Source organism: Synchiropus splendidus, chromosome 1 (assembly GCF_027744825.2).
Source record: "Synchiropus splendidus isolate RoL2022-P1 chromosome 1, RoL_Sspl_1.0, whole genome shotgun sequence".
NCBI lineage: Eukaryota > Metazoa > Chordata > Actinopteri > Syngnathiformes > Callionymidae > Synchiropus > Synchiropus splendidus.
The window spans coordinates 30,233,059-30,250,502 of NC_071334.1; the positions used below are offsets into that span (position 1 = coordinate 30,233,059).

Here is a 17,444-nt window from a genome sequence, read left to right on the forward strand (position 1 = left end):
CCAATTTCCGTACTTTGAGCGACTGCTCAACTTTCTGCGCATGCGTGTTGCTAATGTAGCAAAGGCACGATGGCTGAGAGAGAGGAGACCTTGCTGTCTCTTGTGGAGGAATTTGTTTCGGGATCACAGGACAGCAAAGCCAAAGAAACAGCTGCCGGTAAACGGTCTTTTTAGAATTTCATCTTGAAAGCCCATATCTCGGTAAAGTCATTAAAAATTGGCGCTGTTATTGCCGCTAAGGTTCCGCCTCCTTGATGCGAAATGATAGTAGCTAACTTAGCACTACAACATCCTGTATTCTCGTCCAACCTAATGGTCAGTAACTGACTGTTCACATACAATTTACCGTCAGCATACGCTCCTTTCGGCATTTTTGTTTAACAAATGATATTTTGTTACCTTGCCATGTCTGATTCCGTACACAATGTCCAGCAGTCCTATTTCTAGCCTACTGAATACATCTTTGTCAATGAACTCTGCACTTTTGGACCCAAACGCTGCAGCTAGTGCACGCTGACCTGTTTGAATGGCATGTGCTGGTCGGGGTCTCGTGTTAGTTCGTACAATTTCAACTGATGTCAAGTTGTGTTTCTCATCAGGTGTCAAAGACGAGCAGTTTAGCGTGCTGCAGCTTGTGGAAGCACTCGGGTAAAGTTGGAGTTAGAATACCGAGGTTATTGGGATGATCGGTGCGTGTAATGATACATTTTACTCTGGCAGGCCAAGTCTCACGAGTTCTCAACCTCACACCCGAGCAAGAGGTGTCCAGCTGCTTTCTGAAGTTCTGCAGGACTGCTATGCCAACCTCACAGAGAGAGAAGGTACCCGACGGCTAAATGCATGTAACTCATTGCTCTGCCTTATCTGATCCAATTCTTGCAATTCCTCCATCCCAGTGGAAGTTCTAATATCCTTCTATGAAAATCGGCTAAAGGACCACTACGTCATTACCCCTCCTGTCCTAAAAGGACTCTCTGCTCTGGTAGGTTTGAAAGTGATATGTCATACCTATCTTGCAGTAATTTTCAATGTTACACCTAATGATGAATATTTAAAAGAATTAGGATATGCTCCTCTATAGCTTAGGGTTCCGAACCCTGTTATTAAAGACATGACAATGGCAATAATGTTAACTCCCATTTTTATTTGTAGTCAAGATGTCCGAAGTTGCCTCCGGGGTCTGCTGTTTCCATGCTGAGAACTTTGTTCCAGGATGTTCAAGTTCAGGTGATATTTAAAATAGTTGTTTAACTGACTAATTAAAAAGTCACATACTCTTGTAATCTTTGCATTTTAAATCAAGTTGTTTCTCCTTGACAGTCTTTGATGTTAGCTGAGAGACAGTGTGTCTACAACATGCTTATCAATCTCATGGAAACAAGAGAAGCTGGTGAGAAAGCTTTTGCGCTTTTCACGTTGATGCTTGAAGCGCTTATGCTTGGTAATCTATAAAACCAACTTTTAATTCATTCAAAAATTCTCCTGTCCTTCAACAGAACTGAAAGGTTTGGGTGCCGATTTTGTTTTTGGATTTGTGCAGTCAATGGATGGAGAAAGAGATCCGCGTAACCTCCTGCTAGCCTTTCACATTGCCAAGAATATCATCCACAGAGGATATGATTTAGGTGGGACATCTCAAGTTTGTATGTTTCATGTTCTTCATGCAAAGCCAATTTTGATTTTTTATTGTTTCAGGTAAATTCGCGGAGGAATTGTTTGAGGTGACCTCTTGCTACTTCCCAATTGACTTCACACCTGTAAGTTGTATTTACTTCTTGGCTACATGAGTGTCAAGAGTTGAATCATGTATGTTCTTACCTGTTAAATTAAAGCGTCTTGTAAGTCCATTTTTCATCTATTTGCTTCCATTTGATATTAGTCAAGTTAGCAAACATTTTCCCACAATGACTTATGCGACCTCTTAAAGTACATTGCCTCATGGAAGCACAAATCGATCAAAAACTAACTCAACTAACTCAATCAATAACTGAAAAAAAAATTCAATTTTCAAGTAAGGTGTGGAGATGAAATCCATGCAATGATAGATTCACTTCGGACTAACATTTGGTTTTGTTCTCTCTAGTACATGCTTCTTACATTATTTTTACCTTCTTTCTAGCCTTCAAATGACCCACATGGCATCACCAGGGAGGAATTAATTCTGGTGTTGAGAGATGTTCTCAGTGGAACACCAAAGTTTGCAGAGGTTTGGCCACATCCACCTTTACTTTTTAGTGAAGTTACAGTGATCAATATTATAACTCATCAGTGGTGATTTTTTTTCCAGTTCTTATTGCCTTTGATCATTGAAAAGCTGGATTCAGACGTACCGAGCGCCAAGCTGGACTCGCTACAGACCTTGGTGAGAGTCATATAGTTTTGATAGTCAAATGCAATCTTAATGTTTAGAAAACAAATCTCCAAATCTTGAGCAAGTACTGTATGTTTCCTTTTCAAGTGTGAGAGGTTTCTTCTAAAACCAGAAAGCTATGATTGTAAAATTAGTTAGTTAAAATACTGAAGGCAATGACTAACATTAAAAGTTTGCAGATGAATTATATTTCATACAATAATTGTTGTGCATGTGACAGAGCTATTTACACCAGAGATGAGAAACAAAATGTTCTGCCAAATGTTTAAATTTTAGGCTATTTTAATTAATTTGTGCTTTGCAAATAATGTGGATGAAACCAGTTTTAATATCTAATTATTATTGTGTATTTCCAGACTGCATGCATGTTGTGTTATGAGCAAAAGGATTTGGCAGAATTTCTTGATGGGCTGTGGATGTCGCTACGCAGGGAGGTTGGTGATTTCCTATGTAACGATCTCTGCAAAAATATATATGTATTATTTCAGTAGTTTAGTGTTATTTGTAGTCCAATAATTTGTAAGCAAAAAGGAAGCTTGTGACAATGAAGACCAACAAAGTGTAATTGATATGATCCATTTGTGTATCTTCAGCTGATAATGCAAGCTAGAATTTAAGGATTGTGATGTGGAGACTCCTTTGGTGCTCTCTGAGTTAAATGCTAAACAGTTATTTGATATGTCGTTAAATAAATAAATTGAGATAATTCATGGTTTGTTGCATCAGGTATTTCAAACCTCCAGTGAAAAGGTTGAGTCTGCAGGCCTCGCCGCTCTCACCGCAGTCACTTCCTGCCTGTCTCGCTCTGTCCTCAACTCCGAGTCTGAAGACTCACTCTGCACTTTCCTGGGTGCTGTTCTCAAAGGTGATGTTTTTTTTTTATGTATGTGAAGCAGTCAAATAAATGTTCAATGAAAAGCACGTACATCCTTATTTGGTGTAGGAAGTCGGGCATACCTTTGTACTAATATTTGTGTTATTATGTGGATAAAAAGCAGCTCGGAGAAAGACACACCCAATCGTTATAATAACAGGTTTCGCTTGAGCTTGGGATGCTTGAACAAAATTTAGTTGCACAGTCAACACAGCCCAACTGAATAGAAGCCGTCACAAATTTCATCTGGTATACACAGTTTAATTTTGCACAACCACATTTCTTTTATCTCAATTTGTGAATCGATAAAGCTTCATTGCACAGCAGAAGACATTCTTCAGATGTCTTCCAGCAACATCACAGTCAAAGCTTTCCTCTGTTTGGTTGTTAAACATGTATCATGTGTTGTATCGGTAATGATTGTTTCAGACTGCAAGCACCACCTCTGTGAGCCCGACCTGAAGCTTGTGTGGCCCAGTGCGAAGTTGCTCCAAGCAGCGTGTTGTGCCTCCAACAGGGCCAGTCATATCATTACAGCTGCTGTCATGCCTGATCTTGTGGAGCAGTACAACAGCAGAACACAGGTGAGACAAGAGGTGAAATGTGGTCGCAATAGGAGTCCAGATAGTTAGTAGTCATAACTTTCTCTGTACTATGTTGAATTTCCAGCCATCTTTTCCGTCAATGGCTTTATTCTGTGTTCATTTGTGTCTTTGTATTTAACTTAGTTTGAGTTGTCAGGTTGATCCTGTAATGTCTTGTTGTTGCTGTCATGAAAGTATTTCTCTTCAGAACTGCTCCATAAACAAACCACTCTGTCTTTGCCCAGTGTTCCCATCGAAGAACTCTGTTAGAGGTGGTTCAGAGATTCACACAGTCTGTAAAAAGTGGCAGCCCTACAGAGAATGGTGAGACCTCCTCAGATTCCTTATATTTGGAGCTTGACTGAAATAGAAAATCTTATGGTGTATTTGCTTTCGATTTTTCCCACATCAGAAGAAAACGTGCTTTCACCATTTCGTTCATCACTATGCAGTCTGGTATTCTCAGCTTTAGTGGAGACCAACTCCAGCTTACAGGTCACAGCCACCGCTGTCCTTGCCTCACTCGCGCACTATCCAGGTGAGAAGCCAGTGGCTGACACGTGCTGGTTTTACCTGTGGAAGTGAAGTTGTTAGTTGGCTCAAACTGCTGCCTTCATCTTCTATCTAAGGAATGGATAATAAAGGACACCTCTGGCTTATTGCAGTCTGTTCTTAAACTCTGTCCCGATTAGGTTTGTTGTTGGACCATGATATTGAGCTGGCTGTGGATCACTTGACCAGACTGCTGCTGTCAGAGGAGGATGACAAAGTCAGGTCAGTTTTTTCTTGATACCTGTACTTCAATGTGGAATATGACATCCTTATCATGCATTTAAAAAAAAGATCCTCAAGTTATTAAGCGAGTTTGGAAACTAGAACTTCTATCTTATGTGTAAATTTGTAGTCTGGCCGTGGTGGAATGTGCAAGGCAGGTGGCTGAGCTTCAGCCAACACCATTTATCACCCAAATGATCCCAAAGCTAAAGAACTTCTTGATATCAGGTAAAAAAAATGTGCATAGTGTCCTTACTTAACTCACGTCCACGAATCCCTTCAATGCTTCTGTGTTTTACATCTCTTTGTTTAAAGAGCCTATGCTGCAGGATGGAGATGATCTTAAACAGAAATCGTACCACGTGGTACGTCAGCGCTGCTTATCTGCACTCGCCGCGGTATCTTCCCAGCCATGTGTCATCCAAGAGAGCGCACCACTCCTCTTAGATATTCTCAAGGCAACACACACAGGTATTTACAAGTGCACAATTGTCTTACTTCTCAATAAGGACGAAAGTCATTTTGTGCAGTCAAAAATAACCTTTTTTTTTTCAAGTAGCACACATAAAGTGGTGTGAAGAAGTGTTTGGCTTTTTCCTGATCACTGATGTTTGACACGCTTAAATGTTTCAAGTCATTGAGCAAATGTAATGATAATGCAATGATAACACTAACATAACTGTTTGATCATCCGAAACAAACCCAGTACATCTGTTGTCATGGTACAGTACAGATTTGAAAGTCAACTGCCCTTGCAAGTCCACCAATACTGGAATAAGTGTTATTCTTAATGTGTGCTCCCTTTTGTTTCAGGAGAGGTCTGCTTCACTGGAGAGGAGATTGTATTGACATGTCGTAGTCTTCAAAAGATTGCAGAGCAAGCTAAGGTCACTGAGGAGATTGGACAGTGCTTCCATGATTTAGTCATCCCACGACTGCTATCTCTGGCGCTGCAAGCAGCTCTGCAAGGTGTGACAACCTGTTACCATCAGTGTGGCTCTTGTGCGCTTACATAGGAACTCGAACATAGTGTCACGATGTTTGTTGGTTCCCAGCTGAGAAGTCACCTGAGGATCACAGTCCTCTCGTGAAAGAGGATGTCCTGTCCGCTATGGTTCCTGTCATCAGCAACTCCTGTTCCAGACTGCACCCTGGGTTGGTCCTTAATCACCTTGTTTCACTGTCTGTCTGTCACTGTCTGTCTCCCTCTTCTCTGTCCTGTAGTTCACTGCTTGACCAGCTACTCTTCTTATAGGTGTAACCAACACTGTTTCTTTGATAAAAACCATCTGCTGAACACCACAATTTGTTTGGTAGATTCAAGGCTTGTTTATGCTGTCTGCGTGGTTTCCTGTCAGGTTGGCGAGTCAGACGGCATCGAGAGCTGTTTCTCTCTTCCTGGACGGCGACGTTTCTTTTTTGCCAAGCAACTCTTTCCCCTCACAGATCCGTCTGCTCAAGGTGTGTTGCTTCACATTGCATTGCTAATGTCATTTCTGCCTAACTCCCTGTGTTCCATTGTTCCCGCACACTCTCTCTTTGTCAAGAAATACCACACACTTATCTGTAAAAAGCTTTTGAAACTCAGTGTTTTTCCGCAGGGAGACTCGTGGAGCCTGACGCAGCTGGTCTGTCTGCTCATGGCCTGTGTGTGCTCTCTACCTCGCACTGTGAGTCACCAACTATAGCTCGCACATTTTGCTGAGTTCTTTGCTGAAATTATGGTGTTTGACCTGTAGGTGGCGGTGCCTCAGCTGGAGCGCCTGCTGTCAGAGTTGGAGGAGATGAGCTGCACATGCAGCCACTTGTTCTCATACACATCTGCTGCCAAGTGTTTCGCTGGCCTCGTCAATAAAATCCCACAAGGTCAGCTGAAGGTGTCTCCTTTCCAAAATGGAGGAGTGTGCCAGCTATTTTGCAGCTTCTTATTTAAACTTCAATGTCATTACTTTCACTAGGTGAGCTGCTGGACACCCTGCTGGAGAGAACTATGGCACGAGTTTCTACAGAGTTAGACTCTTCGTCTTTGTGTGGACAGACCCAAGCATTCACACTCCTGATCTGGGTAAGTTCCTACCGAGATCAGAAATGATATCCATCCTTGCTCTTACTCTCACTATTGTTTCTTGTACTGTGGACACTACTCATGACTACTATATTTGCAAACCTTCGTTCTGCTGTGCTACTGTGGCTGTTAGTATTATTGGGGCCATCCTTATAAATTATCAGGAAAGCCGTTGCTACTTCTGGTTCCACTTTTACAAAATGTTGATACCTTTCTTGGGGTTATTTTGACTTTTAACAGCTCAAACTCTTCTGTATTCTTCTGTATACCTCGACTGTATTTCAGTCCTCAACTGCTCGTGGCTATGACTTTGAGTTCATCATTGTTGCTACCCACTGAGCTCATGGCAACTGAAAGAGGGTTAATTCTGTATTACCTTGTTATCTTTTCTACAAATTTTAGCACAGGGGTAGACCTGGATGTACTACCTCACATTTGAGCTAATGCTTGTATTACTTGCCAAAAGCCTCTTGCATGTCTAATTAGACCCATACATTTTATATATTTTATATTCGGACGACTTCCATAGTGTTACATGGCTATTACTGCACTGACTAAGACCGCTACGATTTAAAAACAATGCAGCTAGCAGAGCTACTATTCTCTTACATTAATACTACCCCTGCTCTAATACCAAATATATCAACACTGCTTCAGCTTCTACTAGTAACATGGAAACTACTGCAGCGTATATAATGATTGCCATTGTTTCAGTTCTATTGTACTATTAATGTCAATGGTACAATTACTCACAGTGGTGCTGCTATTACCCCTTCTCCTATGTGTGCTATGATTTTAATCTTGTGTTCAAAGTGGCTACGCTAGCTCTGAGTGTATGGTGTATCTGTCATTTAATATTTCTACACTAAAGGTATGTTTTCTTTTCAGGTTGCCAAAGCTCTACTGGTTCGTTACCACCCACTGTCAAATGCACTGACAGACAAGGTAAAGGAATCAGGATGATGATATTGTCGGCTATAAACACAGGATTCTGGAGTGTTGATCTTGTGTCCTTGCAGCTCTTCTCTGCGCTTGACGATGAACACCTTGGTCCCCTGGTGGCAGACGGCTTCTCCATGCTCATGAGCGACTCGTACGATGTGCTGAACCGCAACTGTCATGCCGATGTACGGATCATGTACCGTCAGCGCTTCTTCAGCGAGAACTCGGCCAAGTTGGTCAAAGGCTTCAACGCTGCTCCGCAAGGTTTGAGAGCCAGATTTCAGATTGCAATATTCTATCCTGAAGACTGCACTATCATCTTGACAGTCTGTCTGTTCTACAGAGAAGAAACCCAACTATCTGAAGGCTCTGTCCAACATCGTAAACAAACTGCCCAAACAAGTCCAAGTTACTGAACTACCAGCGGTCAGTAAGACTAGAATTGTCTTTCAAACTTTTTGCATGAGCACTGACAGTCTTACTGTGTCCAGCTCCTATCTCTGCTCCTGGAAGCGCTGTCGTGTCCTGACCAGAGCGTCCAACTGTCCACTCTGTCCTGTCTGGAGCCGGTCCTGGCTGATCCGCCGCCAGCACTAATCCAGCAGCTGGAGGCTTTGGTGACCCGCCTCACAGCCCTCACAGGCAGCCCTTCCATGGTGAGTAATTTTGGACTGCTACCGTAGCGCTTTTGTCGGAGGAGGTTTGTCACAGTGTGTTGTCCTCGTTTTCCAGAACGTGAAGATCGCTTCGCTACGATGCATCAACACTCTGTCACACTTTCCTGTCCATGAGGTACACTTTGTTTTGTAACTTGGACACACAAAGAATTAGAAATAAACAGAGTTCTAATGTATTAATAATAATAAGTGCTTGGTGGTGTGCATGACTAGACTTAAAATATGTGCTAGATGTAGTGTTAAGTGACTCTGCTGTGCCTTTTGATGTCCCTTAAACAAAATCTTTGCTCACAATGGTCCTCCACAGTCCCTTTCAACATGCTGAACTCAACTGTTTCTTTGATTGTTTAAGGTCTTGCCATTCCGGGCCCGAATAATCCGAGCATTAGCCAAACCTCTAGATGACAAGAAGCGACTTGTAAGGAGGGAAGCAGTTCTTGCACGAGGAGAATGGTAAGAGAAGAGAAAGTTGACCTATTTCAGTCTCAATAGAAATGCTGACTCTTGGGGCTGGCTGACATATCCATGCAATAGTGATATAGGGACCGACAAGGATATAATCCTATTGATATAATTTGGTGTTGAACCGTGATTCCTTTGTCTCAGCTCAGTCTTTTGCACGCAAGCTCTGTCTCTTGGGGACACACACGCGCATCTCAAAAAACGAAACAAATATAATGGCGGACACAGCAGATGACAGGGATGTCTTGCCTCTGGCTTTGTATCTATTTCAAAACATTGCTCCTTGCAAGGGTCATTTTGCACTGTTATGCGTGGCGTCAGTCAAAAGCGTTTTTTATTTTGACGTTGATCTGCAATATCCCCAGACAATTTCAATGTAGATTCCAATTTATTTTATGTTCATCAATGGTGCAGCTCCACAACGCTCACTTTCAGGGAAGGTTTTGAAAGTCTTTAAATACAATAAAAATCCATTTGTCATTGATGTTTTTCGTCGGGGGTTTAATGTTGTTTGATGATGTTTTCCTCCTCCCAGGTTTCTCCTGGGGAGTCCTGGTGGAAGGTGATTGTCAACCTTTTCTGGCCGCACCCAGATGTAAGGGAGCAACTGATGCCCAAGTTACAGCACCTCTCATCACTCCCCTTTCACATTCACGCACAAGTCCTGCATCACACCCCCAGCAGATGAAACCTGTTGAGTTCTGTCTTTTGTTTCTGCTCACTTATATTTATGACAGGCACGTTAGAACAAACGTGCAAGTTATGCAACATGCCTCATTTTAGTGCTCCGTGATGAGTGTCGGAGAAATGCCTGAAGTGCTTGCTGGTAGAGATTTTGGTTCATGATTTCATCGTGCCAAACTTAAAACATAGAGCCTCATTGTTTCAGTGGGACAATTACTGTCAGTGTTGTAACCAGAACAAAAGCTGGTTTAAACTTCATGCAGACCACAGCTGACAGATTTTTGAATGACATTTGAGTGTCCCTCTTGCTGTCAACAGTCACTGAAACATCATACTGAACACCAAATCTATTGATGTGATTAATTTGTTCAAGCTTCCCATCTGGATGTACATGTCTTTGTTTTTAAATTTTTGCTACATTTAATAGCAAGGCTCATGTCAACGATTGTATGTGTCTTACGTAAAAAGGGGTCATATGACTGCCGTGTGTCATCGTTTTCATCTGGACACGCAGAGGACAAACTAAAGCATTAATAAAAACGTCACTTTTTAATGAAACTGAATTTCCCGTTCCTTAAAAATTCACAGACACATGAGAGTAAGTCATAGAAAATCCACTGTTCATATCAAAGCATACTCAACAGGACACACCAAGACCCACAGTCGTGAAAAGGATATGGATGAATGTAGAAAAAATATAAAGAAGGCTTTTTCACAAGTTGAGCAAAAGAAAATAGTACAGAACATAATTCACAGTGTGTTTCAGCCCTGGCTAATATTGAAGTCAGTGTTTCCTTTGGTTCTTCAACTACAGTTGAGTTCAGACTTGTGCGGTGTAGAAATGTGTCTTTTTTGTGTTTTTTTTGTCAAAGGACCTGTAAACCCAAGATCAGTCTTCCTCTATTGGCTCAATGTTGCATGTCCGCAGCAAACCATGAGTGCATCACAAAAATGACTGTTTACGTGCATCTGTGGGGAGAAAATGAAGTCAACTATGATGAAATGCAGTGCATTGTGAAGTTAAGGAATTCATAAGAACTCTTTTTACCATAAAAGCCAAGCTGATCAACAAAATAGTACAAATCATGGGATATGAACATTGCATATGTTTATAAAATAGTTAAGAAATGGATGGCGAGTTCACTTCGATGAAAAGTAATTCCTTCGAGAGTCGTGCAGTCAGTTCTTTCATAAAATCCTCCAGGGACTCTTGAAAGGTGGTTCCAGCCAGCCACAGTGCAACTGCCAGCGTAGAGCTAAAAGGCGAAGATTAGATGGCCATGTAGTCGCTTCTTTTGAAGCTGTAGTCCCATAGTAGGCCGTCTCCACCAGGGGGGTGACTGGAGGGCAGCAGCACCCGTGTTACCCAGTGACTGCAGACACCAGACATTGGTTTTTAATAATTAGTTATAAAAGCAACTCAAATGCTAATGCTCATACAGTCATGCAAAACTAATTCTAACAAAATTCCTGGCCCTAAAAAAGTGTTGAAAACACCATACGCTCCGTCAACAGAGCAGACACTCACATTTATAAAATGACATGCACTTAGTGTTCTGATTCTCACGTCTCATTCTCTCAGTTGACATGGGCCCATGTATATTTTAAAAAGCCTCACCTTTGTTTCTCCACACCAAACAGGAGTTTCCAGTTGTTGATTCTTCCATAGTGATATGGATTTCTGAACACCTGTGATTGTATACATAAGACAGTCTGAGCGTGTGCTATATTCAGGAGCACGAACAGTCACATAACTGCTCTACCTTCCCCAATGCCTTCAATCTCTTTGTCTCTTTGCGGTTGATGTGGCGCTCCACGCTGGTCTCCCCTCTGGTGATGAGGACGGCGTGCCACAGGGTCAGACAGCCGAGAGAAACGGCTACGCAGCTGGAGGGAAGAGGATGTGCTTTAGACGTAGAGGCTCACAAATGAATCAGGATTTTGGCTAAACAATAGCAAGATGTTTGTCTGGGTTTGCCTGACTGATCATCATCGCAGTGGCATCAAGTGATCACGCTGACGTGTGAGGGCTTAAAATGTGAAAAAAATGTGTAAGACTAGTACATTTGTTTCAGTGTTCTGAAAGTTTCATACTTTTATTCTACATGTATTTTATCTGAGTAATTAGTGTTTAATATATTCTGAGTGAGGTTGATCAGCCAGCAGGTAGCATTAAAGAGTGCAGTCAGCGCACACACTCCCAGCATCAGTGGTCATGAATGAATGAGAAACCTTTCAGAAATATTCCTAAATCCATGTGTTGTCACCATAAGAACATGGAAGTTCATCTATTTCTGTGATTTGATTGTATTTTTTTTTTTTTAAGTATTTCAGCATGTTTTTATGTTTTAAGTAGAGCTGGTCACGTGACCAGACGTCACAGAAGTGAAAGTGAAGTGAAATGCTTTTATAATATTTGTAAATGTTTGTAAAGAACGGACGAAGCAACCCCACCAATCAAATCACATGTATCTGACATGTACTAAATATTTCGTTCAAATCACTTTTAGAGCTACTGCACACAAACAGACGGGCAAACCGACGCAGCTGAGGCACAGGTAACACAATCGGGCGTCTTATCAGAGAGATCCATGATAAAGATTCAAGTTGGGGCTCCTTACCTGGTCAGAACCCAGAGGAAGATGATGCTCTTGTGGGCGGTGGTCTCCATAAAAGAGAAGGCAGGAGAAGGAGTCTGAAAGTAACTCTGACAGAACGAGAGCACATTTCATTGCACAATATATACAACTGACACAAAACGAAGTATTGTCGCACAGTTTTATACATACACATGTCTCACACACCTCTTAAGGACTCAGTGAGGATACTCAGTGACATAACGCTTTTCGTAGTCTCTCACCCTTATCCTGGCCTTCCAAAACAAATTGCAAAACTTAACCATGACCAAAGTCTTCATCCTCAAACAGGCTTCAACTTGTCAGGACTGGCAAAAAAGCAGCGCAGGTAATTACTGTAACACGTAAGTATCGTGAGTCAAGGACCAGATCTTGCGATTCTTCCCACAGCGGATATTGGTTGCTGCTGATAAGATCAGCTGATAAGATCAGCTCCTCAATAGTAACTACCGTATCTACAAGAGGTGAAAGCCAAAGAAGATCATTTTCAGGGCTTCAATTTCACTTGTTTGTTACCCGAGTGCCATGTGGCTGTGTCTCCAGCATATTTTGAAACTCTGTAAATAATAGATTTACTGAATTCCAAACACCACACAGGAAGGTTAGATCTGGAGGCCGTCTTGCTTCTAAGTGATGAAACCATTTCTTCATGTGAATAGATATTCAGAAATGACGGCACAATATATAATGATTTGAAGGGTCACAGACCTGAAATCAACCAGGACAAAACTGGAAAAAGGAAAGTCTGTGTTTTCATTCTGAGCGTGCAAAACATTTCAAGATAATTTGTCTCCATCAACTACTGTAAATTGCATGTTCGGTCTTCATAAGTGGGTCAAACACCACTGCCATCTTAACTGGAGGTACCAACTCTGTAAACGGGCAGGACTGAGTGCACAGAAGAGGCGGGAGTTGCAAGCAATATCAGCAAGATTTCAGCGATTTGTCAGCACTTTTTGAGGCAGAAGAGCAGGTTCATGTAAACAAAGGACTTTTTGTTGTTGACTTCTGTATTCAAACCTCCTCATTCTGGAAGCCATGACTTGCACTTTTCAGAGGATGAGTGGTCTGATGCGATGGAGTAATCGGTCGGCTCCACACCAGTGAATAGTCATGTAAAAATGTAATAATAAATAATAATAATGAAGACCAAAATAAACTGGATGAAACACAAAATATATCATGCGTATGGGTAAACCAAGGGATTTCAGGCATGATAAAGATGAGACGGGTGCGTCTTGTTGTTCTGGGCATAGCAACCAACCAAGCTGTCTTCCACCATTACTGAAACATAACTATAAATGCAATTTTGCAAGTGTAGGCAGAGATGCTGGGAAAAAATGTGATGATCAACTTAGAATCAAAGTTTCCCTCGCCAGTTTCACAGTAGCCAAAGGAGTGAAATAAGACGTCAAAAGACAGCTTGTGAAAAAATGCTGCATTTGCACAAGGATATGCAAATATAAATTTGAATTTTTGAGTTTCTACATCATATAGTTAGACAAAAGGACACCTATTGCCCCATTAGTGTATTTACCATCAACTGTGACCCACCCTCTGAAGCTTTTCGTGACACAGAAACACTACAAAGTCAAGTTTGTCCACTGTTGCCCCACACAGACTCACAGGAGGAAATGACGCCCCGGCTGTCAGTGGACGGAGCACAGTCTACAAACGCTCAGCTTTCATGAATCTTCAGGCACCTCACGATTTGATTCTAAACCACTTATCGATTTTTTAAAAATACAGCAGCAAAGTTATGAATTTAGTTCCACTATCTTTTATCAAACCTATGGAAATGTGTTTGCTGTGAACAAGAACCTAGTCTGTTGAGATTTATATGATCATTTCATACTGCATATTTATGCATTGTTCCACAGCCTGGTCGGAGACTCTTTAATAATCCATTACCATAGAAACAGCAGCTCACCTCCACAGCACCATAAGCTTCCAGAAACAGCTCCCTGCTGCTGATGCTGCAGTAGACGCAGCCCAGAGTCATGTAGAAGCAGAAGGAGAAGAAGTAACGGTGGTTGAAGTGTCCAACACAGTTGTTCATCCATGCTGGTCACATGTTCAGGTCATTCATACCAGAACACACATCAGAGCACGATGACATTGTTTTTGTTTTTTTAAAGGATACGGCAGTGATGGTCCATCTTTAAAATACACCTGTGAGTAAATGAAGTCCATGTTGAGAACACACACCTTGTTGCGGTTGATATTCAGAGATCTTACACATTGCAGATGCTGCAGTGATGTGTTCTTGCGGGTTTGGGGATGATGCATTTCTTGCAGACGGACACAGAGGGGATCTGTGTATTATCCTGAAATAGACAATAGAAATAAAACCATAGGAAAAGCAGCTTCATATCAGAGGCATTTTTAAAGTTGATTTTTTGAAACTCACTCGAGGCGTGTGTCCGGGAGAGGTGGTGGTGGCCTTATAATAATGGAACGCCACCATGACGAGAAGCCAGTGGCCACAGCTCAGGTGCCAGATGACCCAAAGCACGGAGTAAGTATTGAGGATTGTAGGGAGGACGAAAAAATAGACGATGACCACGACTGAGGCTGTGAGCAGGATGACCAACGTGACGAACACCTGGGCGAGGAGAATCGTGAGGATTGCCCAACATAAGACTGCCTGCATGGCTCATGTAAGTCAGAGGTAGTTTCTCATAGATTTGAGTGTGTAAATATTTGAAACACAATTAATAGAATACAACATAATTTAACTGGTACATAAAAAGTTGTCTTATATAAAAACTCAGAGCCAGATTTTTGGGTGGCACCCGATTAAAAAAAATTAACTAATTTGAAGTTTTATAATAAATAATAATAAAAATAATTTATTATCATGATTAATTAACATTTGACATCAGAATAATTTAAAGTTGAGTCTGGTTCCATAAGCTAAAACATCAAGTTTTAAGTGCTTCAGTGATGAGAAAACTCTTTGCTCTGTTAAGTTCACAGAACAATGTCTATCCTAACACTATTTAAACTTACATTTTCTGTCCATTTACTCTCCTCCATCATGGATGTTTTTGGTATGACATCACAGTGAATAATGTGGTGCACCCCAAATTGGTGCACTGAATAATATTTCCATGAGTGTGTGTCATATGGAGAGATAAATATTTGTTGTCTGTAATTCAACAATCGAAAATGAGTCTTTAAAGTCCTGGCCCCAAAACGAATATGATATTTTGAAATGTAAGCAGTACATTTTATTATTATTATTATTCATTCATTCATTCATTCATTTTTTTACTTAATGTAGTAAAATGTTTTTAAAATTATGAAAATAAATGCATGTAATCTGGTATGACGTTGAGTTGGGTGAAAAAAGGGCTTTGAGCAGAACATTACTGTAAATCCCTTTGATTATCAGAAATATATGAGCAAATAGACAAGGTTCCCTAACCCTTACCCAATGTGACACAAGTTAATAAAAAATAAATAAAATGAAAGGGGAAAAGGAAAGGAAATGAATTGTTTTCAGAAGAAGAAATTAAAGATGCTCCTGAAATGAAAAGAATCCGACCCTGAATCTAGACACTCACCAGGCCAAGCCAGCGGGTTGTGTTGTCCACGATCCAGTAGATGGGTTCAAACACGCAGTCCAGCAGCGTGTCTGAGTTTGTAAGGCTGTTGAAGTAGAGGGAGGAGAGCAGCAGCTTGCTGTAGCTCCACAGCTCGTGCACCCTGCAGCCCATCCAGGCCTCCATCCTCCCGCCTTGCCCGGCCCTCTTCAGGCGGCACCAGCGCAGCATCAGTCGCATGGCTCGGGAGAGCTGCCACCTCCAGCTGCTGCCCAAACGCATGCCACTTCCTCCAGCCGCGACTCTGCTGCGACCTGGACCTTCCAGCCATAGACATACAAACAGACAGACGCACCAGCAGTTACAAAGACAGGCAGTGTAAAACAGCAGTTCCTCATCGTGAAGCATGAGGACAAGAGCCATTTCCCCTGTGGCTTACTGAACATTGGGTTTCAAACCCAAAGCACAAAAGAGGCTCCTTGGATATAACACAGCAAAAGCACAGATGCTAGCAGGTAGTGAGCCCCTAGAAATAAACTTTGTTCGTGAATAATTCACGGCAGTCCCACATCTCCATGCCAGAAGCTTCTCAGAAAGTAAGATGCAGATTGGTAACTTTATCAGAGCGATGGATGACTGGATACGAAGGCACATTGAACACCTGACCTTATCATTTCTGCTGAGTCTGTATTAATTACACTGGTTAGACTGGACAATGAGTGGGTGCCAAAACTTGAGGGAGGGACCTGTAGATGTATCTATTGGGCACATTTACAAACAACAAAACCAACACAATACTGTTCCAAATAACAACTCCATTCAGTTACAATCCTTTCATTATTTCCACCATTATATGGATAATATTTCTCTGGCTATTTCTCTGGTTATTGGAAAGCATATATATATATATATATATATATATATATATATATATATATATATATATATATATATATATGAATAACTAATAAAACAGGAATCATCATTATCAAACCATGTCATCACTACAAAGTGGGAACACAATGTATATTAATGCAAGTATAAATGTGTGTTGTCTTTGCAGTGAATGACCAATACAATCTTTATTTGCATGGAGAGTGGTGTGAAAGTGGTTGTGCAATCTCTTCCATCTACTTCCCTCCAGTTGCGTCTACCACATACATTAACGATCCCAAACAGTGATTTATGAAGTCCCGTCGTCAAACACATTATAAACCACAGCCGTGTGGATTATAATGTAATACAAATAGCGATGTAACCAGCACACACTCGTGATGTTGACTGTCTTGTCATGACATGCCTGAATGGGAGCTAGATGCTAGCTGAGTCCTCCACTTCAAAGACAGCGTTGACGATTTATTATATTTCGCTACCGGGATTCACTGGATCAGGCTGGATTTGTGAAAACAGTACCTGTTACTTGGAATGGTAGGGCGAGGTAGCGTTGGTGGATCACATCATGATCCGGCAAATTCAACTCAGGCTACAACCAGCAGCACCATAGACCGCTGTTGGCTTCAAAGATCTTCTCACTGTCAAAATGAGTCACTCGTGTGCAGCGAAGAGTCAACACTGTCACGAGATCCAAAATGCTTTTAGGCCAAATTTCCAGTTATGTGAATTGTGTAATCACAATATATAGGATATTGCTGATTCCAAAATAATGTCACTCAAATTCAAATACAGAATTAGACGGGAAATCTATTAGAAGTGGTACTTCCTGCTTTCGCCGACTGTGCACGAGAATACTGGATTTGTGGGAAATGAAGTTCTATTTCGCTTTGCGCGTGTGTTTTCAGTCATCTTGACAATCAACTGTGGCAAAAT

At 41.4% G+C, this 17,444-nt stretch overlaps 2 protein-coding genes across 5 annotated transcripts; one reads left to right on the top strand and one right to left on the bottom strand.

The window, feature by feature from the left end:
• Positions 1 to 68: 68 nt before the first annotated feature.
• Positions 69 to 10,449, top strand: mms19 (MMS19 homolog, cytosolic iron-sulfur assembly component). Of its 2 annotated transcripts, none has more exons than XM_053885833.1 (31): positions 69 to 157; positions 600 to 648; positions 721 to 821; positions 897 to 982; positions 1,153 to 1,227; positions 1,321 to 1,390; positions 1,497 to 1,625; positions 1,696 to 1,757; positions 2,120 to 2,206; positions 2,288 to 2,362; positions 2,728 to 2,805; positions 3,098 to 3,236; positions 3,675 to 3,829; positions 4,075 to 4,153; positions 4,242 to 4,367; positions 4,522 to 4,603; positions 4,734 to 4,831; positions 4,919 to 5,074; positions 5,417 to 5,572; positions 5,659 to 5,758; positions 5,962 to 6,064; positions 6,205 to 6,273; positions 6,343 to 6,469; positions 6,562 to 6,668; positions 7,557 to 7,613; positions 7,688 to 7,874; positions 7,954 to 8,036; positions 8,102 to 8,266; positions 8,343 to 8,402; positions 8,640 to 8,740; positions 9,285 to 10,448. In XM_053885833.1, exons 1-31 carry the CDS (start codon positions 70 to 72, stop codon positions 9,313 to 9,315), a joined length of 3,081 nt encoding a protein of 1,026 aa, XP_053741808.1. In that variant the 5' UTR covers position 69; the 3' UTR covers positions 9,316 to 10,448. The 2 variants fall into 2 exon arrangements, with proteins under 2 accessions (XP_053741808.1, XP_053741819.1); XM_053885844.1 differs by lacking the exon at positions 69 to 157 and adding an exon at positions 238 to 315 and having other exon boundaries at positions 9,285 to 10,449.
• zdhhc16b (zinc finger DHHC-type palmitoyltransferase 16b) lies at positions 9,879 to 17,297 on the bottom strand. 3 transcript variants are annotated; one of them, XM_053885874.1, is made up of 10 exons: positions 17,031 to 17,297; positions 15,639 to 15,937; positions 14,480 to 14,674; positions 14,308 to 14,396; positions 14,213 to 14,241; positions 14,000 to 14,133; positions 12,055 to 12,140; positions 11,197 to 11,320; positions 11,052 to 11,122; positions 9,884 to 10,806 (listed from the first exon to the last, which is right to left on the bottom strand). In XM_053885874.1, exons 2-10 carry the CDS (start codon positions 15,897 to 15,899, stop codon positions 10,704 to 10,706), a joined length of 1,092 nt encoding a protein of 363 aa, XP_053741849.1. In that variant the 5' UTR covers positions 15,900 to 15,937; positions 17,031 to 17,297; the 3' UTR covers positions 9,884 to 10,703. The 3 variants fall into 3 exon arrangements, with proteins under 3 accessions (XP_053741838.1, XP_053741849.1, XP_053741832.1); XM_053885863.1 differs by lacking the exon at positions 17,031 to 17,297 and having other exon boundaries at positions 9,879 to 10,806; positions 12,055 to 12,098; positions 15,639 to 16,548; XM_053885857.1 differs by lacking the exon at positions 17,031 to 17,297 and having other exon boundaries at positions 15,639 to 16,543.
• Between the last annotated feature and the right edge of the window lie 147 nt (positions 17,298 to 17,444).

Excerpts from the sequence above, each read along its gene's own strand:
- zdhhc16b (XM_053885857.1), bottom strand. The coding sequence starts at position 16,040 with ATGGCTCTTGTCCTCATGCTTCACGATGAGGAACTGCTGTTTTACACT. Across the intron at positions 14,242-14,307 it reads CACTGCAGCATCTGCAATGT|GTGTATTTTAAAGATGGACC; the intron begins GTAAGATCTCTG and ends ATTTACTCACAG. Across the intron at positions 11,123-11,196 it reads GATTGAAGGCATTGGGGAAG|GTGTTCAGAAATCCATATCA; the intron begins GTAGAGCAGTTA and ends ATACAATCACAG.
- mms19 (XM_053885833.1), top strand. The coding sequence starts at position 70 with ATGGCTGAGAGAGAGGAGACCTTGCTGTCTCTTGTGGAGGAATTTGTT. Across the intron at positions 983-1,152 it reads TAAAAGGACTCTCTGCTCTG|TCAAGATGTCCGAAGTTGCC; the intron begins GTAGGTTTGAAA and ends TTTTATTTGTAG. Across the intron at positions 1,391-1,496 it reads CATGGAAACAAGAGAAGCTG|AACTGAAAGGTTTGGGTGCC; the intron begins GTGAGAAAGCTT and ends GTCCTTCAACAG.